This window comes from Pecten maximus, chromosome 4 (genome assembly GCF_902652985.1).
Source record: "Pecten maximus chromosome 4, xPecMax1.1, whole genome shotgun sequence".
Lineage (NCBI taxonomy): Eukaryota > Metazoa > Mollusca > Bivalvia > Pectinida > Pectinidae > Pecten > Pecten maximus.
The window spans coordinates 26,350,279-26,373,774 of NC_047018.1; the positions used below are offsets into that span (position 1 = coordinate 26,350,279).

The 23,496-nt window shown below is 34.0% G+C and overlaps 1 protein-coding gene and 2 long non-coding RNA genes across 4 annotated transcripts in view; 1 reads left to right on the plus strand and 2 right to left on the minus strand.

Annotated features, from left to right (window-relative positions):
• Window positions 1-3,375: 3,375 nt before the first annotated feature.
• On the minus strand, window positions 3,376-13,325 carry LOC117325639. Its single transcript, XR_004532358.1, has 2 exons — window positions 13,133-13,325; window positions 3,376-7,868 (listed from the first exon to the last, which is right to left on the minus strand). It is a non-coding gene; the product is annotated as an uncharacterized LOC117325639 (long non-coding RNA).
• Window positions 13,326-13,756: 431 nt separating this feature from the next.
• The window catches only part of LOC117325640 (elongator complex protein 3), a 28,999-nt gene continuing 19,259 nt past the window's right edge, over window positions 13,757-23,496 (plus strand). Inside the window, exons 1-4 of one of the 2 annotated variants that reach the window (XM_033882028.1) lie at window positions 13,757-13,905; window positions 20,887-20,995; window positions 21,270-21,360; window positions 21,671-21,718. In XM_033882028.1, coding sequence (XP_033737919.1) covers window positions 13,884-13,905; window positions 20,887-20,995; window positions 21,270-21,360; window positions 21,671-21,718 — 270 coding nt within the window. In that variant the 5' untranslated portion in view covers window positions 13,757-13,883. The remainder of the gene's footprint in view (window positions 13,906-20,886; window positions 20,996-21,269; window positions 21,361-21,670; window positions 21,719-23,496) is intronic. The other variant, XM_033882029.1, reaches the window with a different exon arrangement.
• On the minus strand, window positions 16,347-18,582 carry LOC117325641. Its single transcript, XR_004532359.1, has 2 exons — window positions 18,535-18,582; window positions 16,347-16,434 (listed from the first exon to the last, which is right to left on the minus strand). It is a non-coding gene; the product is annotated as an uncharacterized LOC117325641 (long non-coding RNA).

A 23,496-nucleotide genomic window follows, 5' to 3' on the forward strand; every position in this document is an offset into this window, starting at 1 on the left:
CATGCGTCACAGATCGCGAGGCCCTCGAATGCCTTGACAACATGAAACGTGTGCACATGTGCTGTGCGTGCATACATGGTGTTGCACATTGGAAATACGACCCCACATAATACGAAACCCGTATAGTACGAAAACATTTGAGGGGTCCCCTGAAATTCGTCATAGCCGGGTTGGACTGTATACATAATCACGTTTTGAAAAGTAGGAAATTTAAAAGTAGGAAAACATCTTCTCTTAATATTTATTTTCAAAAATTCCAAAGAAACTGTTAATGTTATATATCTAAATGGAGTTCATTTGAAAATCGTACGCTTTGCATAAGCATCTAGTATTTGTAAACTACAAGACAAAAACACATTACGTTATAAAGATGGCAAATATAAATGATATATTAGCTATTTAAAAGTGATTTTCTCCTAAGCTTAGCATGAATCAATATCTTCCAAAATTCCGTTACTTTGTAAACCGATGGTCGGTAATAAAAGTATGAGTAGATATATTGTAACTCTTGATTCTGAATAAATTGACACAACAATATAAGATGATTTTCATCTACATCTTAATAACTTTCACATGGCGTATCTACCAGTATTAAAATTCAACGAATGTGCACTCAACTTATATGTACAGAGTGTATAATTATATGTATATTGCTGTTTGGATATACTTTTCTATATAAAGCTGTATATATTTCACTATTTCATTTATCGCATTAAACATTTTTTGGGGAAAATAAACAGTTATAATTAAAGACTTTAATTTTAAGACTGTGATAAATTCAAATAATAATTTTTGACATAAAAATCATATTCAGAAATATAATATTGTATTGCATTTTTTTTAGAAATGATATATTAAACTTTAGAAAAAAATACACATATAAGTATATGATGTTTAATTTAAAATCCTTCAATTTACCTACAAGTGAGTATCAACAGTAAACATTTACAGGTAAATTTACCTGTTGGCATTGAGACTCCTTTTTGGAAAAAGACTATAATCACTATCAAAACAAACTGCCCTACAGGTGAATTCAAAATGTTGGCGTTCAGAGATACACCCCTGTCCGTGTTGTGTAGGGAACCATATCCACTAAGTATGATACCTGACTGGTTTCGTTACTAAGATGTTACTTGTCAGAGGTAAAGTGAGCAGAGTTTGAAGCCCTTTATATGGAGTTGCACAAAAACACAAGTTGACTTATCAAACTCGCACTGCTTTCAACTAGAGAAGTGAATGCCATTACCTGTAACCTTTTTTTCTGACCCAAAAGGTCAAGGTCAGAGGTCAATGTCACCATAACTTAAAATGAGGATTGCGGTGTTAGAAAATTGTTCAGCAATACTGTGTAAGTCAAGTTTATATAAGCAAATATATCAGAAAATTTCTATTAAGTAGTTAGGACTATAAATAAACAGTTTTAATGGAAACACAAGGCAACATGAACAGATATTGAAAACTCGCTTTGATTTTTATTTTCAAAAATAATTCACAAAACAAATTTCTCCTTTTGCTAACACTTCTCAAGTATTAACAATATTTTTTAACATTGGTAAACTGTGACAAGTTTTACTGAAACTTTACAGATAAAATGATATGCACATATCATATAAATAAAACAAAATTTCAACAGACATTTGAATATGTACACTTGGAACCAAACAAACTTAAATGACAAGGCAGTAATATTCCAGGCAATGTACACCTGGTTCACATCCTATGTTTGGTGACATCTAAACCTCATACCAGGGAGCATGTGGAAATAATCTACTAAACAGTACATGTACAGAAAAGAAACATTAACAAAATTCTGTGACATGTTTTCCAAACAAAAGGGCTACACAAATACCATCAATGAAAATCCTTTACTTTCATTCTCATCTGCATCCCGTACAATATGTGGAATACAAAAATGATGAAAAATACATTAGCGGATCTGAACCATTGCAAGAAACTCACAGCTTATAAGGTTTTAATATCTCGATTCTGTACTTAAATTCCATCATATCAATCTCAAAGTACAAGGTACTACGAGGTATGCTCTAACTCTCAATAAACATTCTGTAAACATCATATCAGATATTTTATACATGTAAATACACATAGGTTATATTCTGAAGTAAAAAACACAGGGGCATGTAACGTGTCTAAGGGATTCTACTGTACTATTACATCAATAGAATCTTCAAATATTTTTACAAGCTTAAGTCCCTGTGCTGAAAAATGTGTGCCAATACCAGTTTTTTTACTTTAAAGCTTGAAGTTTATACATATTCACCTCATTTCTGAGGCTAACAAAAGCACAATTGTGATAAAATATAACAATTGTATAATCTTTAAAGTCAAAACAATGCTAATCCAAATCCTGTAAATACCAGACAGTTATACATATACCTTCTAGACCAAATGGGTGTTCTGTTCATGTATTGACAGAAAAATTCATGACATCATAACCAAAAATAGTACAAAATATCTAATGCCAGCTGTATCAGACTGTAAATCATGGGTCTATGGGACCATAACCCCAAATAGTACAATGTATCTAATGTCAGCTGTATCAGACTGTAAGGAGTGGGTCTATAGGACCATACAATGTATCTAATGCCAGCTGTATCAGACTGTAAAGAGTGGGTCTATAGGACCATAACCCCAATACAATGTATCTAATGCCAGCTGTATCAGACTGTAAAGAGTGGGTCTATAGGACCATACAATGTATCTAATGTCAGCTATATCTGACTGTAAGGAGTGGATCTATAGGACCATACAATGTATCTAATGCCAGCTGTATCAGACTGTAAGGAGTGGGTCTATAGGACCATATAATGTATCTAATGCCAGCTGTATCAGACTGTAAGGAGTGGGTCTATAGGACCATACAATGTATCTTATGCCAGCTGTATCAGACTGGGTCTATAGGACCATACAATGTATCTAATGCCAGCTGTATCAGACTGTAAAGAGTGGGTCTATAGGACCATACAATGTATCTAATGCCAGCTGTATCAGACTGTAAAGAGTGGATCTATAGGACCATAACCCCAAATAGTACAATATATCTAATGCCAGCTGTATCTGACTGTAAAGAGTGGGTCTATAGAACCATACAATGTATCTAATGTCAGTTGTATCAGACTGTAAAGAGTGGGTCTATAGGACCATACATTGTATCTAATGTCAGTTGTATCAGACTGTAAAGAGTGGGTCTATAGGACCATACATTGTATCTAATGTCAGCTGTATCAGACTGTAAGGAGTGGGTCTATAGAACCATACAATGTATCTAATGCCAGCTGTATCAGACTGTAAAGAGTGGGTCTATAGGACCATACAATGTATCTAATGCCAGCTGTATCAGACTGTAAAGAGTGGGTCTATAGGACCATACAATGTATCTAATGCCAGCTGTATCAGACTGTAAAGAGTGGGTCTATAGGACCATACAATGTATCTAATGCCAGCTGTATCAGACTGTAAAGAGTGGGTCTATAGGACCATAACCCCAAATAGTACAATATATCTAATGCCAGCTGTATCAGACTGTAAAGAGTGGGTCTATAGAACCATAACCCCAAATAGTACAATATATCTGTATGCCTTTCACCAGAGCAACCAAAGTTCCCTGATCATGGGCCATGATAGGTCTTGGGGTTATATACCTTCTAGACCAAATGGGTTTTCTGAACTTTTCTCAAATTCTCAAATTTCCTCCCATGGTTAGACCTTTTGCATGCTCTGACCTGCAGGTCAACAAGTGATTAATATAAGTTGCTTTAATTTGACTTGAAATTGTTGTATATTAAACTTTGCATTTTACATTTGTGCACTGAACACGAAATGTGTGAAGTTCCATATGCAGCAGGCAGAAAAAGAATTGAGTTTACAGAATAAGACTGGTCTTGGACCTCACAATTAAACCTGTTATGTAATAATTTATAAAGCACGCAGCTAGAAGATTGAGGACATTTCTTTAGAAGCATTGTGTACTGTAATAGCAATGACCTTGATATTGTATTGGCAACATGTGATTTTTCTGCATTTTATTACAAAAATACCAACAGAAATTTGGACATTACTGAAGAATGTCAAAGAATCATTGTTGTGTTTAATATTTTTCCTTTTATAATTCTCCATCCAAAAGAGCCTTTTCTCATTATAAATGTATCAGGTGATTAAAAACTCTTTCATTTAAAACATTAGATTAACATAACTCACATGGTTCATTTCTACATGATTAGATATATATGACTACAAAGAATGCTTTGCATTTTAATCTCAGTCATTTGCAGTAGTAATTGTACTTTCATAATACATATTAAATGACACACATTTACAGTCCTTATAGTGAACCTATATAACAGTATACACACTGGAATGGGGTGTAACCCCTGACTATCCTCCAAACCCTAGACAACTTACTAACAGAAACCATATTTACCCTGTCATCCATAGAAACTCTTCATCATTGTAATGTGTCCGATTTGTGTGGTTTTGCAAAACTCATAGTTGAAGCTGATGGGTATATCGTTGACCATCTAATATGATATTTTATAAATATATGTTATTGTGATAAAATAAAAATATTAGAGAAAGACTTTGCCATTGTTTTTCCCATTCATTGGTGTATAGATCTCCTCAAGAATTTCGGTAGATTTTGACGATGACGATTGAGCTACCATTAGAATCCTCAGCATTTAGTGGTAAAGGAGAGTATATAATTCACCACACTAAAAAGAATGTGCTGTGTAACATTTCACATTTTACGGGTATGTTTAAAAACAGATTACACGAGTCCAGTGTGTTCATTATTTTTGGGATACAAATGAATCAAATACCCACAAAAATGGACATTGTAAAACAAATTAAGTCTATATAATACTTCATTATACATGCATGTATACATCCCACAACACTGATAGAGGATGACAGTGTTGACACTATGATGAAATAATGCATTATGTACCCCTTCCTTTCAACCCCACCTCATCCCGACCCCACCCTCACTGCCGTTCAATTAAATTTACTTATACAGAAGGTAATGTATCTAGAAAGGTGCTAGAGACATTGCCATATGTCATGACTTCCATTGAAGGAAGCTACATATATATACAGCTGTACATGTATACCTACAGCTGTCTCACAGATAACTCTGGCACAAACACAACAAAAAAATGAATTACCACATGTGGTTGCCAAACCTTGTAAATACATAACAGTACATAGGGACCTTCATCTTTGCTAACCAAGGGTTACAATCCTCCTAAGCTGAGTGTAGGCATATCGTAACCATTTTAATTATAACCCTTGGCTATAAAAGATGATGGACCTTGAGTTGGGAATTTGTGCTAAGTCCATATGATTGCTACCAATACAATTGAAATGCCTCACTGTATAACAAAACAAGCACATCAAAAAAGGTGTGGTAATGGCAGAATCCAGATGACTGGTCAGAAATGTGTAGCCTGTGATTATGGTCAATTTTAGCAGACTTCAGCCAAATGATTACCAACTGTAAAGTGCACTTAGTCTATTAAAACAGAATACCATGATTTTTGTGTGAAGAGGCCAGATAGTTAGGATCTGATAATAACAACATCTCTCTACAAACCAGCCAACTGATATGGTTTCAGAGGTGTCTAGTTCACAACAAGAGTCCAATACTCTTAACAGGAAACCTTCACACCTCTAGCTGTACATTTTAAAGAATAATACTTATACAGATATATACATTGTAATCTAGGCAATAGGTAAAAGTCTGTATCATTTACACATCATTTGGCAATTGCACTACATACTATTATAACTGTACAAGCATGCATTCATTCTGTTTAGGTATATTATATATAAGGCTTACCTAAATATAGCTGTTTTCTAATTGATATCACACAATTAAAATTCACAAAATATGCATATCATTAAATTGCATGAATTTTGTGTTAACAAAGAGAGTAGCTGTATATCCTGAAACATTTACCACAGAAAATATTTGCTCTCTGACGAAAAAGTTGATGTTTCTAAGCTATAAAAACTTTCCCAGACCATAATTTAAGGAGTGTAGCTATATAGCGTAACTTTCCTAACAATGTTAAATTCACTATTTTCTTACCAGGTAAATGTTTCCTGATATACAGTGAAGTAGTTGCTTTTAAATCAACTATGAGAGTAGTTTTGTAAGATAAATAAAACAAAAGACTGGATTAGCATAATTTGTATCACAGTTCAGTGAATTCCAGAATTGTCTTCCGCATACAAGCACCCGATAGATCGTCACTATACTGCTGTAGCTATCCATGGAAAATGCATATCATTTCAAATACCAGTATTTTATTCATATTGCATGTAATTTATAGATGTTCAATGGAAACAAATTTGAGCTTCCAGTGCATATATATGATCAATTATACATGCTAGATTACAATTCTTACATCATACTCACACATGATCTTTGGTATTATAAAATACTGCAGTATCACCATATTAAACCAAAATAAGTTGCTTTCTTCAGTTTGTCAAGCATTCATAGCAGAATACCAGTTAGCAGAATACCAATTAAATATTATTTATTAGATTCTAGGTACAGTGATGCTTTAACTGAAGAATTTACAAAAGACTGTGCACACCTTCTAAAGAAATCAACAGAAATCTACTTTCGCGCCGAAGTGATGTGAAATACATCAAGATATGCTACTCATATGGAGTTAAATAAAACAGATCAGATGTCATTCTTTATCACAATTTACATTTAATTCTGTCATTCAACATATAAATATGTCTATTTCAATTTGATTTCTTTTCTCCTTCTGTTATTTTGTACTCCCAAAATTGAGGAATAACGAAACAATAATGATGAAAATTTTGTCATGTATTCACTATAGCAGTATTATACCAATAACTTTAACCTTCATCCAAAATCTTATTTATTAGATTAATCTCAGTCTTGTCCGCAATAAACAATTTTATATAATTTTATAAAATTATATTCTAACCCATTTCAATGCTTAATTGGCTCTTTCTTATATACGTTAAACATGGTGATTCAAAAATCTGTATTTGTACTGATCTGTATGTAGATGTATTACCATAGTCATGCTTCAGATGATTGAAGACAGGGACTGGCGTAAATACTAGCCACAGGTGCTTGTTTTAGGTATAGATGTTCTAAAAGTATGTATGTTAGATATAATCTACATAATATTTATGATGCATGTATACTTCCCAAAACTAAAGGTGTTTTACACCAACTCTACAATATGATGAATTCTAAAACATCCCATGGCTCGAAGCTCGGTGCTATATATAAGGAACGGAAATGTGAGAAAACAAAAGTACTCAATATCCCCTGGTCAGTATACCATATCTACCATTTACAGAAGTATTTTCATGTACACAAACTTCACCAAGAAACAAGTATGTATACATTGTTCCAAAATCACACAGCACTGTTGATGATGCTCCAACACAAGCATTGCTATTCTATGTTGTATAATCTGTTGATTACAGGTTCAAGTACCACAACCCGTATGGTCACATGAGTCTTCTGGACAATGCCAGAACAGGCAGTTTCCTGAACAGCTGTAACAGATGAGGAACATGGCAGCCACAAACACAACACTACAGATTGTGCAGGGCTTCCTCTCCAGAAAGAATCCAGTCAAATAAAGCACTATAAACATTGACTGATTGTACACAAGTGCTGGACTCAGGGGCTTTGGGATAAGGAGCACTGGAATCAGCCATTGTAAACAATACATGTTTTCTGGAAGTCTCCTAACTGGAGATAATATGCCAATTCAGGAAATAAGAAACTGCTGGACTGCAGGTTTCAAGAATTCAATTGAACCATCTACCATTTCATCACCACAGAATGGCTGAAAGATTAAAGAAAGAAATATTACTTCATGATTCTCTTCATTCAAATAAACACACATTAGTATACATGAATATTAATCACACAAAACTCAAAATGGAAAATGTATACATGATATACATCTTTTTGATAATGATTTACATATTAATTATTAAAACAGACAAGGACACCAACATTTTCATATTCTGCTCAATCTGCTGTTACATATTGGCTTGGAATGTTACATTTAAGGTAAGGTTATATAAGCAGGTATATGTATATATATATGTACATTAAGTCATATTATTACAGACGTCCCAGTGTTTTTAATTTGATCCTTCTATTAAATACCCGGAATATTGGAGAATTAAATAAGTTAGGCAAATATATATCTTTGTGTTTTAAGCGCCGAAATAATTATATCTAATTTTGCCTCAAGATAGGTTGATACAAACATATCAGACCTGTACTTTCATTTAAATTTTATATCAGTTTAAAAGACATGTCGAATGGTTGAGATTGTATAATTATAGGATAAAAGGTATATATCAGTGTACTTCCTGTCTACAAATCAGTGGTCCTTATAAAGCTAATATGTAAAATCGTATATGTATATACTTAAAGTAAGGATTGGCACTATTTACGGTTTCTATAGTACTAGTATACTATATCATGCTTGTATTATCAATGAAACATATTGTATACTATATTACTTTATTATGCATTTATGATAAATGTATATGAATATTATCTATACTTAATAAATATGTCAGCGTTCATATAGATTTTATCCTGGGGCTTATATCGAGGATTTGTATGAAGAGTTTCTTTTAAAAAATCCTGAAAATTTTGTGGTCAACGTAGTGAATGTTAAAATATCAGTGCATAAACACTGTGATTATCATTTAATATGAATTTAAGTAAATGTAATGCATTGTGCTATTTTTTAATGATATACCATGCAATGTGTTCTTCTATATCAAGATATATATATTCTTGATTGATATAATGATATGATTGTCCATCACTATCTGTACTATTGTATTATTGTATATGTATATGTCTACTCTCCAATGTGTCTCGTAACACAAGGAAATAAAATAATCTGAATCTGAATCTGAATTTGCTATTGTTGAAATGCAAGAAAGAGGTTACAAAAGCTTGAGAAAGATGAAGTACTTTTTGAAATACCAAAAAACGAAGAAAGGAAAAAGTTGCTTTGTTTGGTTTGGTTTAGTATTGGTGAACTTTGTATAACAGCTGTGGTCATTTAAGGACGGCCTCCCTTAAGTCAGAGATGCCTGTGTCTGGTATATGTGCATGTTTTATGATGCTGTGGCATATTCATGTCTCCTTGAGATAGTATAGTGCTACCTGATCGCTGAATAAACCCAGAAAGACACCCCACTCAGTCACAAGATACTGACAACAGGCAAACCAGCCATCACATTCCTAAAATGCGGAGCGTTAAGCAGTAGAAACTACCATTTTTAGAGACTTGCAAAATTATTAATTCCCTCAATTTCAGTAATGTGTTTCTATGGTACGAAAGCCGGTTGGGACCATATTTGTAGAAGAAAATAAAAAAAAATTCGCGTTATTACGCGAAACTAACGCGTTATATCGCGAAACTTTCGCGTAATTACGCGAAACTTTCGCGTAATTACGCGAAACTAACGCGTTATTTCGCGAAACTTTCGCGTTATTACGCGAAACTAACGCGTTATATCGCGAAACTAATGCGTTATTACGCGAAACTAACGCGTTATATCGCGAAACTTTCGCGTTATTTCGCAAAACTTACGCGTTATTACGCAAAACTTTCGCGTTATTTCGCGAAACTTTCGCGTTATTTCGCGAAACTTACGCGTTATTACGCGAAACTAACGCGTTATATCACGAATATATATTGATAGTTATAAGAAGTATCGGCTACTTTTGAAGAGTATTGACATGAGGCACGACAGTTTAGTGAGTTTTTATTTTGAGCTTAGCCTCCTATCCCAAGCTGAAATTTTGAGTTTTTTTTAACAATAGTGGATAGTGCTGTTTTAAGCAATTTAACACGTAAACGAACTTTGAAACGATAGTGTTTAACAATAAGGAAATTAGTTCTCGGATATATACGATGTTGCATTATTCATTCTCAAAGAATTACAAAATTCTGGACAGAAAAAAAAATCTTGGTTCTCGCCCTCCATCTTTACAGTCAGTATCTGATACTCTGAAACCATTTCATCGTCTGATATAACCTGCTGCGCATTATAACGCAAAAGTTTCGTGATATTATACAATTATCGACCTGTTTTCAGGTAAATATGATGATTTATAAAAAAACTCGAGAAAATGATATTTCCCGAGGCCGAAGGTCATCGTATTCACCTGAAAACAGGTTGATAACTGCTTTATTATATGACAAAACTGCAACATTTTCATATTACAGAATGGTTATCATTACCTGTCATAGGATTGAAAAAATAATAGTGATCGACTGGAGAAAGGTTCAAAATGACATTTAAAAAGTCAAAGTCAACAATGAATTTAAACTTCATTATTTATTATTGCTTAAAATTCAACAAAATGTAAATGCTGAAACATCTAAAAATTCAGTCTATTAAACTCTGTCCGGGAGCACATACCTACACGTACATGTAAGCATGCATTTTTGACGACACGGATAGTTGGACATTACCTTGTTACTATATTTGGGTGTGTAATCGAGTTGTTGGATTGTTATGTCACCCTGGATTTGACGTCACGTATTGCGGGAGAGTCCCTGTTATTATATTTGGGTGCGTATTCGAGTTATTGGGTGGTTGTATCACTCTGTAGCGAGAGAGGGTACGGACAAAAGCCCCCCCCCCCCCCCCCCCCCCCCCCCCCCCCCCTAGACATTAGCCCCTAGGACAAAAGCCCCTTCATACTAATCAAAAAGTGGACAAAAGCTCCTTTATATAAAAAAAAAAATTAATTTCAATATATGTACATTTTCATTGATGTTGTATTCTCATGAAAAGAAATATATCATTAATGTCTTCATGTGTATCAACAGTGAAATGTCTTTATTTGCACATGATCAATTTGTTTTTTTTATATCATTTCTTTGATTTTAATCATTCCTAAAATTAAAATGATTACAAGACAGAGCAACATGTTTGGTAAGGCAGTCATTATATTATAACTTGAGACACAGATACTGAAAAAGAAGATGTTTTAGGAACCTGATGGCACCATGTAATCGATGATTATTGATAAAATACTATTAAAAAATACAGATTTACTAATAGTATATAACGTATACCAACTAAATTTATATAGAAGGGGCTTTTGTCCGGGGGGGGGGGGGGTAAGGGACGGGGGTGTTTTGTCCTACACTGAGGCACGGATTCGGGGTTGATAATAATATTTGATCAAAGGGATAATGTTTAGAATTGCCCAATCTGGAAAGGGGAGAAATCACAGTCATATAATAATATTTCGCGTAATTACGCGTTAGTTTCGCGTAATAACGCGTTAGTTTCGCGTAATAACGCGTAAGTTTCGCGATATTACGCGTTAGTTTCGCGAAATAACGCGTTAGTTTCGCGTAATAACGCGAAAGTTTCGCGATATTACGCGATAGTTTCGCGTAATAACGCGTTAGTTTCGCGTAATTACGCGAAAGTTTCGTGATATTACGCGATAGTTTCGCGTAATAACGTGTTAGTTTCGCGTAATTACGCGAAGGTTTCGCGATATTACGCGATAGTTTCGCGAAATAACGCGTTAGTTTTGCGTAATAACGCGAAAGTTTCGCGATATTACGCGATAGTTTCGCGTAATAACGCGTTAGTTTCGCGTAATTACGCGAAAGTTTCGCGATATAACGCGTTAGTTTCGCGATATAACGCGATAGTTTCGCGTTATTACGCGAAAATGGTCCCAACACGAAAATGGTCCCAACCGGCTTTCGTACTATGGTAATGTTTTGAAAAATTAAATTAAAAAAACAGCAAAGACACTATAAAGCTACCAGGGTACTAGTCATCAAGGTCAAGATACAACATCTTAAACTGGGAAAATATCAACAATGAAAATTCCACAATATTACTGATGTAGATCTTATACAGATCTACAAAATGGGTGCTGAAAGGATATAGTCAGATTTTTTACTGTCTCAGTGCCCTCATACAAAGGTCTAGAACACACATGTATTTCAAATTATTATGGCCAATGAAATTAATTTAAAAATAAATTCATTTAAATTTGTTCATCAAATACAGGGACATAGAGGGAGTTTGGAGACCAATAATAACTTTTGTATTTGTGCACTGAGCCGTGAAGTCGTGACTACTACTACATGTATATCACTACTGCTATACCAGAGGACATTAGGTCTACCATTTGATGTGAAATTAAGCTACAGTGTAACTTTTTCCAAACCGTTTGCTATTAAACTTGATCAAGCAATGTAAATGCATTCAGCTTTTCATTGATTGAACAATGAAAAAAATCTGATGAGTGCTTTTAGAGAAAACTTGCTGAAAAATAAATTATATCTGATGCATAAATTTAATGACTTTATAAAAAAAAATTACAAAAACTTAATCAGTACAACCCCATAGAATTTATTCAGCTTTTCACCGATTCGAAAAAAATTGAAACAAAGTTTTGGAGAAAGGGGTTCACCATATATAATTTAGTGTAGTTAATTTGATGTCATCTCACTACACCGTTACAGACTACTAACAGATTAGAGTCGTAAGAGACAGTGTGCAATCCCTGTCAGTTAGTCTCTGTCTACTATAAATATATATGTAAGCTTATAGAGAATGCATTATTCCAAAAGTGTTCTACCAGGTCTTGGCCTCCTTTAACATTGTGAAGATTCATAAGAGATTTTTTTTTTATGTATTATTTTGTTGCGCAGAAGCAGACATAGTATTATGGTCTGAATACGGTACCTATTGTGGAAGCAGTCTTGTGATTGTGTACACGAATGTTTTTTTTTTTTTCTTCTTCATTAAATAATGATATGTTAGGTCTGACATGAGTTATTGAAGATTAAACGGTACAACGATCAAATGATGCATGAAATTAGTCCACGTAATGTTCTCAAGAATCTAACAGATTAACAATATAACACAGTAGTTTGACGTTCTATCATTAAAACTAAATAATAATCAATAATGCCATGTATATGCTACAAAAAATAATCTTAGCTGCAGAATTGATGTGAATAGAATAACACATTATCTGTTGGTCATAATCATTGACGTAATAGATGTAAACAAACTTCTGACGTACCTATCCGACATAAAATTGATTGTTTCGTCGGTAAGAACCCCACCGTTGAAAGATTTAAACCACCTGTATCTTTTCTATTTTTTCTGTGCTGCTTTAAATTCAAAGTATAGGCATCTTAGTGGCATTGAAAGATTTTCACACAACGATATGTAACGTTAGATGCACCTTGTTTTCATGTCAACTTCCTGTTCGGTTCTGAAGTAGAACCTATGGTGCAACAGGAAAAAACATCCAATTCCGAAAGCTACAGTTCATTGCTGTTTCCATTTTATACAAGTGATGATCTGAATGACATTATTTCGTAAGATAATTTATTATCAGCTGATATAATAGTTATCATGTACACTGTGAAGCAACAGAATATTAAATCTATGGCATTTATATTTCCGGAACTTTATAACTAGGGTAACTTAAAAATATTTGTCCGAAGTTTCGACTTTATTTTCATATCATTTACGCTAGTAATATTTGCAAATATGAGTCTTTAAAACAATTCAATTTCCTTTTGAATTTAAATTGTTTACCAGTTATATGTTTTATAAACAGATGATAACGTAGTAATATTGGTACGAAAACATATGAGGTGAAGGTCAAACAACCTGAGATCTATCAGTCGTTTGTAATTCATTTGAAGTCAAGTGCGTTAATCGATCAGCGTTACTTTCAATGTACATGTGGATGCTGATTGCACCATAAACATTGGGCTTTTATCATGTTTTCATCAAACCGGTAGCATTGAAATTAGTCAAAAATGGGAAAGAACAAAAACAGAAGTATGTATTGATTTGTTATATATTTTAGATATACTAGATCTGAGAGAAACTTCAATATTTCACTAAATCCATTGACTAATTGTACACATTGCTGTTATCTCATGAATGTAGAGCAAGGGTACGTAATTTCGCACAGTACGTAAATTCGCACACCTGACGATTTTTTGCGTTTTTCCTCTTAGTGGTCGAGGACTGTGTTTTTTTGTTTATATGTTGACTAATGTCAACCTTTAGTGGAACATTTCCCATTTTAAGTACATCTTTCCAGATTAAGTTCGTTTTGACAGAGACCTATATACTAGGGATTCGCGACAACCGCTTTTCTCGCAGAGTCACGACCTCACCTTTTGTTCTCATGACCGGAAGTATATTTAGCACGAGATCTAGCGAGACCAAGCGCTGCGGCTGCGCAATAGGTGGATATCAGAGTTGTTTATATTAGTGACATATGTGCCGTGCCAAGAGTGTCACCGCGTTTGGCCGAGATAACTTCATACTGGCGATAGTTATACCTTTGCACTGTAATGTATATCGGCAGATGTGAACAACGATATTTAAGTAGTGTCTTACCGAAAAAAGCACCATTTTTCCGTTAAAGATTTATATAGAAAAACATGGAAAATGTCGTCCGATTTTCTGCCATTAGACGATGATCTAAATTTAGATGTATAGAGAAATATACTGACGACGATTTTTATATTTTCGATAGTGATACTGACTTCAGTCAGTGCTTCCCTAATTATACCGGACTCTTACAAGGGGAAATATAATCACCTGTGTTATTTTCTTTGTATCTAAATACACTTTATTAATGACAACTGTCCAAGTATTGAATCACAGGGGCATGTCTAGTTTTATATTACAGAAATAGTCATAAATACCTATATATATTGACAATATATATAGGTATTTATGACTATTTCTGTAATATAAAACTAGACATGCCCCTGTGATTGAATTACAGATGCTTGATCTTTTCTTGCTAATGTATACCGACGACATGGCTTTATTTGTTAACTGCCCAGAAGATTTACAAATTATGTTGGATTCTTTTATATGCATATATCATAAAATGGAATCTGGTGGTCAATGTTGATATAACTAAAATCATGGTGTTTAGAAATTGTGGACAAATAAGAAATAATGAGCCATGGAAATATAATAATGAATAATAATGACAATATAGAAATTGTTGACAGTTTTAAATTATTGGGTATGCTGTTCAACTACAATGGGAAGTTTTACAAAACACAAAAACATTTTGCAGAACAAGGCAGAAAAGCTTTATTTTCTCTGACAACTTCTCTTAGAAATCATTGCTTGAATGTAGAAACTCATTGTTCTATATTTGATTCGTATGTAAACAGTATTTTACGTTATGCATCGGAAATATAGGGATTTCATAAAGCACCAGATGTCGAAAGCGTACATTAGAAATTCTGTAAAAAAAAAATACTGAACTTAATAAGGTGCCTAAATCAACTTGCAATGACTTTGTTTACTGTGAATTGGGTAGATTACCATTAACTATTATGAGAAAATTAAGAGTGTTCAAATATTGGTGAAACAGTCGGGTAATCTGGTATTGAAAACATGTCTTGATGAAATGGTAAATGAGAATGACGTGTGGATATGTGACATTAAGAATGAATTAGCCGCTTTAGGTATTGAGTACATGTTTTATTCTAAATCACCAGTAGACTATGCTTTTAAAAGCATTGAGCAGAGATTGACCGATGTTACAAAACAAAACATGTTAACAGACATCTAGTTCTTCGAAAGGTAGATTATATATCGATATCTGATAGATAGCCACTGTGTACAGTTTTAAACCTATAGAAACTAAATATAAATGTATGTGGAGCATCCTCACATAAATTAAATATAGAAATAGGTAGACATAATAATATTACCCAAAGAAATAGAACCTGTAACAATTGTGATTTGGGTGACATCGAGGGCGAGTTTCATTTTATTTTGATGTGTCCATTATATACAGGTCTGAGGGTAAAATGTATAAAACAATATTACTACAAAAGACATTCTGTTTTAAATTAATCCAACTATTATCTGTTAATAATGTTAGAGAGTTGTCAAATTTAGGTTAATATCTATACTTGGCTTGCAAAAGACAAAATTTATTAGTGTAGATAATTTTATATTGAACAGTTTTCATGTACATGTATGTAACACTCTCCTGTACACATCTGTAGTTGTTTAATGTTATATATCTTATATACCTATAGGCCTTAGAGCTCATCTGCACCCACCACTAGACCAGTGATTCGTTGATTTATTTCACCAGCAGTTTTACAGTATAAAAACCAGCAATAAAACTATGCCTTTTATCTTTTTTTAGAGATATTTCTTGTTTATTAGACAAATGCTATAGCAAAAGTCTTAAGTAAAATGAAAAACAAAAACAAACAAAAACACCGTCATGTTTGATGATTGATAATATTTTATTATTTAGTATTGAAAACTTCGATAGGTCATGTGCCAATGGTAGATCTTTTCTTCTTTGGCTTTCTGAAAAAAAAATCAAGTTTAATAAGTATTGATACATTATGGTATAGAATAGGCAGAGAAGCTTCTATAAGATTTAAATTTGAAACATTCAAATTTCAAATACCCTGCAGATAATTCATATACCCCAAATGTTGATTAAACAGATTCGTAAATTCAAAATTAACCTAAAACATATATATCTAAATATGAATGGACACATTAAAGTTTAATTAGGGAATGAGGACACACCTGAGGGATTTTTGTCTTCCAGAGTACAGGTAAATATTTAGATTGTATACTGCACAGCATGCCTTTAGTGAACTCTGGTATTTTGGGGAGATGGACATGGCCAGCCTCAGGACAGGTGTTGACAATGAGACACACCTGTTGATTGATGTATATCTCAAAGGTAATAAAGGTGTGGCCAATGTCCTTATGGTTTGGATGGAGTGGGGCAGCCCGGGTGATCACCATGACAATATTTTTTCCTGTAGACCCAGAAGTACAGGTACATACAGGTATATACTCTACAGTCTGAATGGACCCCCTTTGAGTTTATTAGGAGATGCCCCATGACTAGGTGTTAATGTCTTTATCAAAGGTGAGGTGTGATCAATGCCCCAAAGGTTTGGGGGGGGGGGGGGGGGGGGGGGGGGGGGGTGTGTGTGTTATATATCGGTCATAATGGGGAAAAAAATATATAACATTTTGATTTTATTAATTTCCCACACAATACAATAAAATATATACCGCAGTATTTAATGTTTTGCTATGTGCAAAAGATATAGCTATTATATCCCAACACACTCATTCCTCGATCAATCCCTGCAATTCTGTATCAAATATCTGTGTTGAAACACTAAATAATTTACAAAAAGTATAATATTTAATTTAATTTACATTAGACTGATTTATGCTTTTATCAATTAGTTTCAATTAATGCATTTCTTTCAAAAATGGCTTTATCATTCATGAGATCAGTGTTAACAAGTCATGATTATACTATATAAAATTCTACAGATTATAGCTATCAAATCACTAATCTAATCATAAATATGATATTAAAGTTGAATTGAATATAATTAATGGATAGTTTGAATTATATACACCTTCCAGTTAAAAACAAAATAGACGATAGTATATATATATATACCAGCCATCTTTTTCTCTTGTTTTGTTTACTAATTTTCACCGGGCAATAACTAAATATTCACAATGAATTACACAACAAATTTGACTAAACGCGATACAGTAACTATCGAGCAACACTTATTTGAAAACCATTTTGAAATTGGTCAATAAATAAAAAAGGAGTTTAACTGAAACCATGTAGCACTGTACATGTCCTTAACACCAGACATTCACAGTATAACCATCATTTGTTTTGTTTACTTATTTTCACTGGGCAATAACTAAATATTCACAATGAATTACACAACAAATTTGACTAAACGCGATACAGTAACTATCGAGCAACACTTATTTGAAAACCATTTTGAAATTGGTCAATAAATAAAAAAGGAGTTTAACTGAAACCATGTAGCACTGTACATGTCCTTAACACCAGACATTCACAGTATAACCATCATTTGTTTTGTTTACTTATTTTCACTGGGCAATAACTAAATATTCACAATGAATTACACAACAAATTTGACTAAACGCGATACAGTAACTATCGAGCAACACTTATTTGAAAACCATTTTGAAATTGGTCAATAAATAAAAAAGGAGTTTAACTGAAACCATGTAGCACTGTACATGTCCTTAACACCAGACATTCACAGTATAACCATCATTTGTTTTGTTTACTTATTTTCACTGGGCAATAACTAAATGTTCACAATGAATTACACAACAAATTTGACTAAACGCGATACAGTAACTATCGAGCAACACTTATTTGAAAACCATTTTGAAATTGGTCAATAAATAAAAAAGGAGTTAAACTGAAACCATGTAGCACTGTCCTTAACCCCAGACATAAGCGGCCCGACATAAGCTAACCAGCACGGTAATCGCCGTGAAAAGAAGTTGAACGGTCACATGTGCAGTCTTCCGAACATAAAGTACGACGGAGTACGTTTGAAACACCAGTTTACATAAAAAAATTACACTTACGTTTGATTCCCGTGATTGGTTATCGGACAATAGTCTTCTATGAGCTGTGATAAAGCTGACCGTGTTTCAGGCGTACTTTCAATATGGCGTCTAAACAGTAGGAGCAGCAATGCACTCTGGGATAAATCACCCGAACTTCCGCTCGGCGGTGACGTTTGGTAAGCCAATGAGCTTGTTGCGAATCCCTAGTATATAGGTCTCTGGTTTTGAAAACAAATTTTAACTGATACAACTCTCTTCCGATAAAATTGTTACCGGATGATTAAATATTTTATTTAAAATAATCCCAGTTGTTGATTGGCATGTGAATTTGCAAATATTTAAGGAAAATATCATTTGATCAGATTATAAACAAAACTGAATACAAATCCACCAAGTATAACCAATAACAGCGCTGACCTGCTGACACCCCGTCATTTTCGCCGCCTTGTTTACATTACCTCTGTAGGGAGCGGTCATTATTTAAAGCAAACATGGCAGCAAATTGACACTTTCCAATTTTACATTATTTTGTTTTTAAAGATTTTTTAATCATGGCATTGGGCTTAATATTAGTTTAGGATGTTGTTTGTCTACAAAATGGTTGAAAACTATTTTTACTAACAAAATTTAAGAAGTTAGATGGGTGTGCGAAATTACGTTCCCGATCGACTTCAAACCCAGCAATAAACACAAGTTAACAACAGCTCCCATGCGCAGTGTTACGTGTGCGCATATCAGGTTGCACACTTGTATGTTACGAAGCATTTGTACATCTAACAATGTGAGGTATTCTTTTTTGATTTGAAATTGATTTGATGGAAATGTATTTAAAAACATACCGAAAGTGTGCGAAATTACGTACCCCCACTCTACGTGTATATACATTGTACAGTATTCATGCAGGCATGTGTTTGACACGGTTTAAGAATATGTATGAATACTGGATTTTATGTGTTGTGGTTATTAACTAATGTCATACTTCATTCAAAATCCTAAACCACGAGCCAATGGGTTTTTGCTTTAATCTATTACCATCAAGTAACTTTGTGAAACTAACTTATAACAATACAAACACACATAACAAGAAAATAACTAATTATATGGCGACATTCTGATTGTCGTTAAAATAAATAGCAAAATAATACCCGAGGTAATTTACACCTCCACAAGCTCATGAGGAACATCACCTAAATGCAACAAAAATGTCGCAATTTTTTTCACGCACTTTCTCCCTCATTTTGGATGTGGAATGAGGGAGATCTCCCTCATTGGAGGTCTCAGAGGTTGACATGTATGAAATATGATAAGCATTATATGAAGAAATAAGGACTGCGGAATTAATACTCTATGGTGTTATGACTGTAAAAGTTCAAGGAGTAGTAGTGTGCAGCCAGCCGGGATCGAACCCGCGACCGGCTTACTGGTACGCCCCTCTACTGACTGAGCTAAAGGGAAATTCCCCCTAGCCCGAAGCTAGAAGACGACCATACAACTATGTACAGTATTTACAATTAAAACCGACCTGCTACGTATACACTACTACTCCTTGAACTTTTACAGTTATAACACCATAGAGTATTAATTCTGCAATCCTTAATTATTTCTTCATATAATGCTTATCATTGACAATTTTATTATTATTTGCAATTAAAACCTGGCCTGCTACATAACACTAAACTTTTTTCTTATATTAAATCCGTCAATACTGAAGATTATGGGCTTTCAGGGCATCCAGTAGACCCTGAATAGTATGTTTTTGACTCATGAAAATCAGATTTGCACTTGGGTTCAAAGGATCATGTCTATTTGACATATGCAGCATATACTACATGTGTGGAAATGAATCACTTAGTTTCAGTTGAATTATAATCTTATTCTATCCATAAGACATTAAATGGTGTAGTGAATGTATCGTAAGCATGGAACAGTCTTGCTATGGCATATATATACTGCTCGGTAATTAGTCCCAAAAAATGAGAGCTGATTTTTTACTGCAAAGATCTGTCATTTATAATGACAATAAATGCCATAGCAAGACAGTTCAATGTTTTTAGATATATTTAATATAATTATAGAAACCTTTTATGTCTAGATCTGTAATACCAGGTTATGATATACATACAAAATTGTTTATTCTAGTTGTGTGTGAACATGTTTATCTTTTGAACATACTGGGTAAAATATACAGAGAAAATGAGATCCAACGTCCGGTGTAGGTAGTTCTATACGTTCTGTAGTCTCCCTAGGATGGATTCCAAATGGAATACACGAGTCCGGTACATAAAAAGTGTGTAAACAATATGTAAAGATGACCAGACAACATCTGTAGGAAGATCTTCAAAATCTTTAAAACTTAATGTTACATTCCAGCAATCCTGCCTGGGGCAACAAGGGAGGAGCTCATGATTTTAACTGTATCGGAAATTGTGAAAGAGTTGCTTCAAGCCCATGAGGATGGCAAAGATGTTAACCTAAATAGGTGATATATTTCTTACAATTTAGAATAATCTTGGCCACTTAATCTCTTAAATGAAGCTGATAATTATATTTATCATAAATTGAAATATGAATAAGAATAATTTCTTTCCAGTATGTAGAAATTAAATTAGTATACTTGTAATTATACAGTACATGTATTAACAATGTTGATTTTAAATTTAAAATTTCCATATCTTCATCATCATCTACATTACATGTTTTTCACATATTTATTATATCCATTTTAAGTAAAGAAGCAATTATTTTGTTTGCAGAATTAAGTCTAGAATATCCAGCAAATATGGATTGTCAAGTCAGCCGAGACTGGTTGATATCATCGCAGCAGTTCCCCCACAACATAAAAAGGTTTGTAGTAAATCTAGCATTATCTTGAGTATGGACAGGGAGGTTGTATTCAGAAAATCTCTTTCTGAGCCTGTGATAGCTATAGATTTGTTTCATATTTGACGTTTTGGGAATTACAAAATATTTGAAAAGGAATGCTAGGCAGCATTAATCATAGAGTACATGTACCTGTGATGCCATTCTGTAATGACATATACCTGATACTGATGAGTATTGTATGGGGATTATATTACCGCAGTTTGGATGACAAGAGTGTTGGTGATCTTATGTTGTCTTTATTTTTAATGGTTGTTGATTCTTGTTTTCGTAGATACTTCTGCCTAAACTCAAGGCCAAGCCAGTAAGGACAGCCAGTGGGGTAAGCTCATTTGATTTTGGTCGGTTTGATCAACTTGTGATATTGTCACATGTTTACTTAAAAATGATAAAAATAGTGAAGTTACATCAATTTAAGAATTAACAGATTAATTATTGAGAGTTTATAAAATATCAACTAATCAAATGTAACATAAAGTAAGTATCCAACATCCAAACGACTGTAAACAACATCCACACAAACGACTGTTAATAACATCAACACAAATGGCTGTAAACAACATCCACCACACAAATGGCTGTAAACACATCCACCACACAAATGGCTGTTAACAACATCCACACAAATGACTAAACAACATCCACACAAATGACTGTAAACAACATCCACACAAATGACTGTAAACAACATCCACACAAATGACTAAACAACATCCACACAAATGACTTAACAACATCCACACAAACGACTGTTAACAACATCCACACAAACGACTGTTAACCACATCCACACAAACGACTGTTAACCACATCCACACAAACGACTGTTAACCACATCCACACAAACGACTGTTAACCACATCCACACAAACGGCTGTTAACAACATCCACACAAATGACTGTTAACCACATCCACACAAACGACTGTTAACCACATCCACACAAATGACTGTTAACAACATCCACACGAACGGCTGTTAACAACATCCACACAATTGACTGTTAACAACATCCACACAAACGACTGTTAACCACATCCACACAAACAACTGTTAACCACATCCACACAATTGACTGTAAACAACATCCACACGAACGGCTGTTAACAACATCCACATAAACGACTGTTAACAACATCCACACAAACGACTGTAAACAACATCCACACAAACGACTGTTAACAACATCCACACAAATGACTGTTAACCACATCCACACAAACGACTGTTAACCACATCCACACAAACGACTGTTAACAACATCCACACAAACGACTGTTAACAACATCCACACAAACGACTGTTAACCACATCCACACAAATGACTGTTAACCACATCCACACAAATGACTGTTAACAACATCCACACAAATGACTGTAAACAACATCCACACAAATGACTGTTAACCACATCCACACAAATGACTGTTAACCACATCCAAACAAATGACTGTAAACAACATCCACACAATTGACTGTAAACAACATCCACACAAATGACTTAACAACATCCACACAAATGGCTGTTAACAACATCCACACAAATGACTGTAAACAACATCCACACAAATGACTAAACAACATCCACACAAATGACTTAACAACATCCACACAAATGGCTGTTAACAACATCCACACAATTGACTGTAAACAACATCCACACAAATGACTGTTAACAACATCCACACAAACGACTGTTAACCACATCCACACAAACGACTGTTAACCACATCCACACAAATGACTGTTAACAACATCCACACAAATGACTGTTAACCACATCCACACAAATGGCTGTTAACCACATCCACACAAATGACTGTTAACCACATCCACACAAATGGCTGTTAACCACATCCACACAAATGACTGTTAACCACATCCACACAAATGACTGTTAACAACATCCACACAAACGACTGTTAACCACATCCACACAAACAACTGTTAACCACATCCACACAAATGACTGTTAACAACATCCACACAAACGACTGTTAACCACATCCACACAAATGACTGTTAACAACATCCACACAAACGACTGTTAACCACATCCACACAATTGACTGTAAACAACATCCACACAAACGACTGTTAA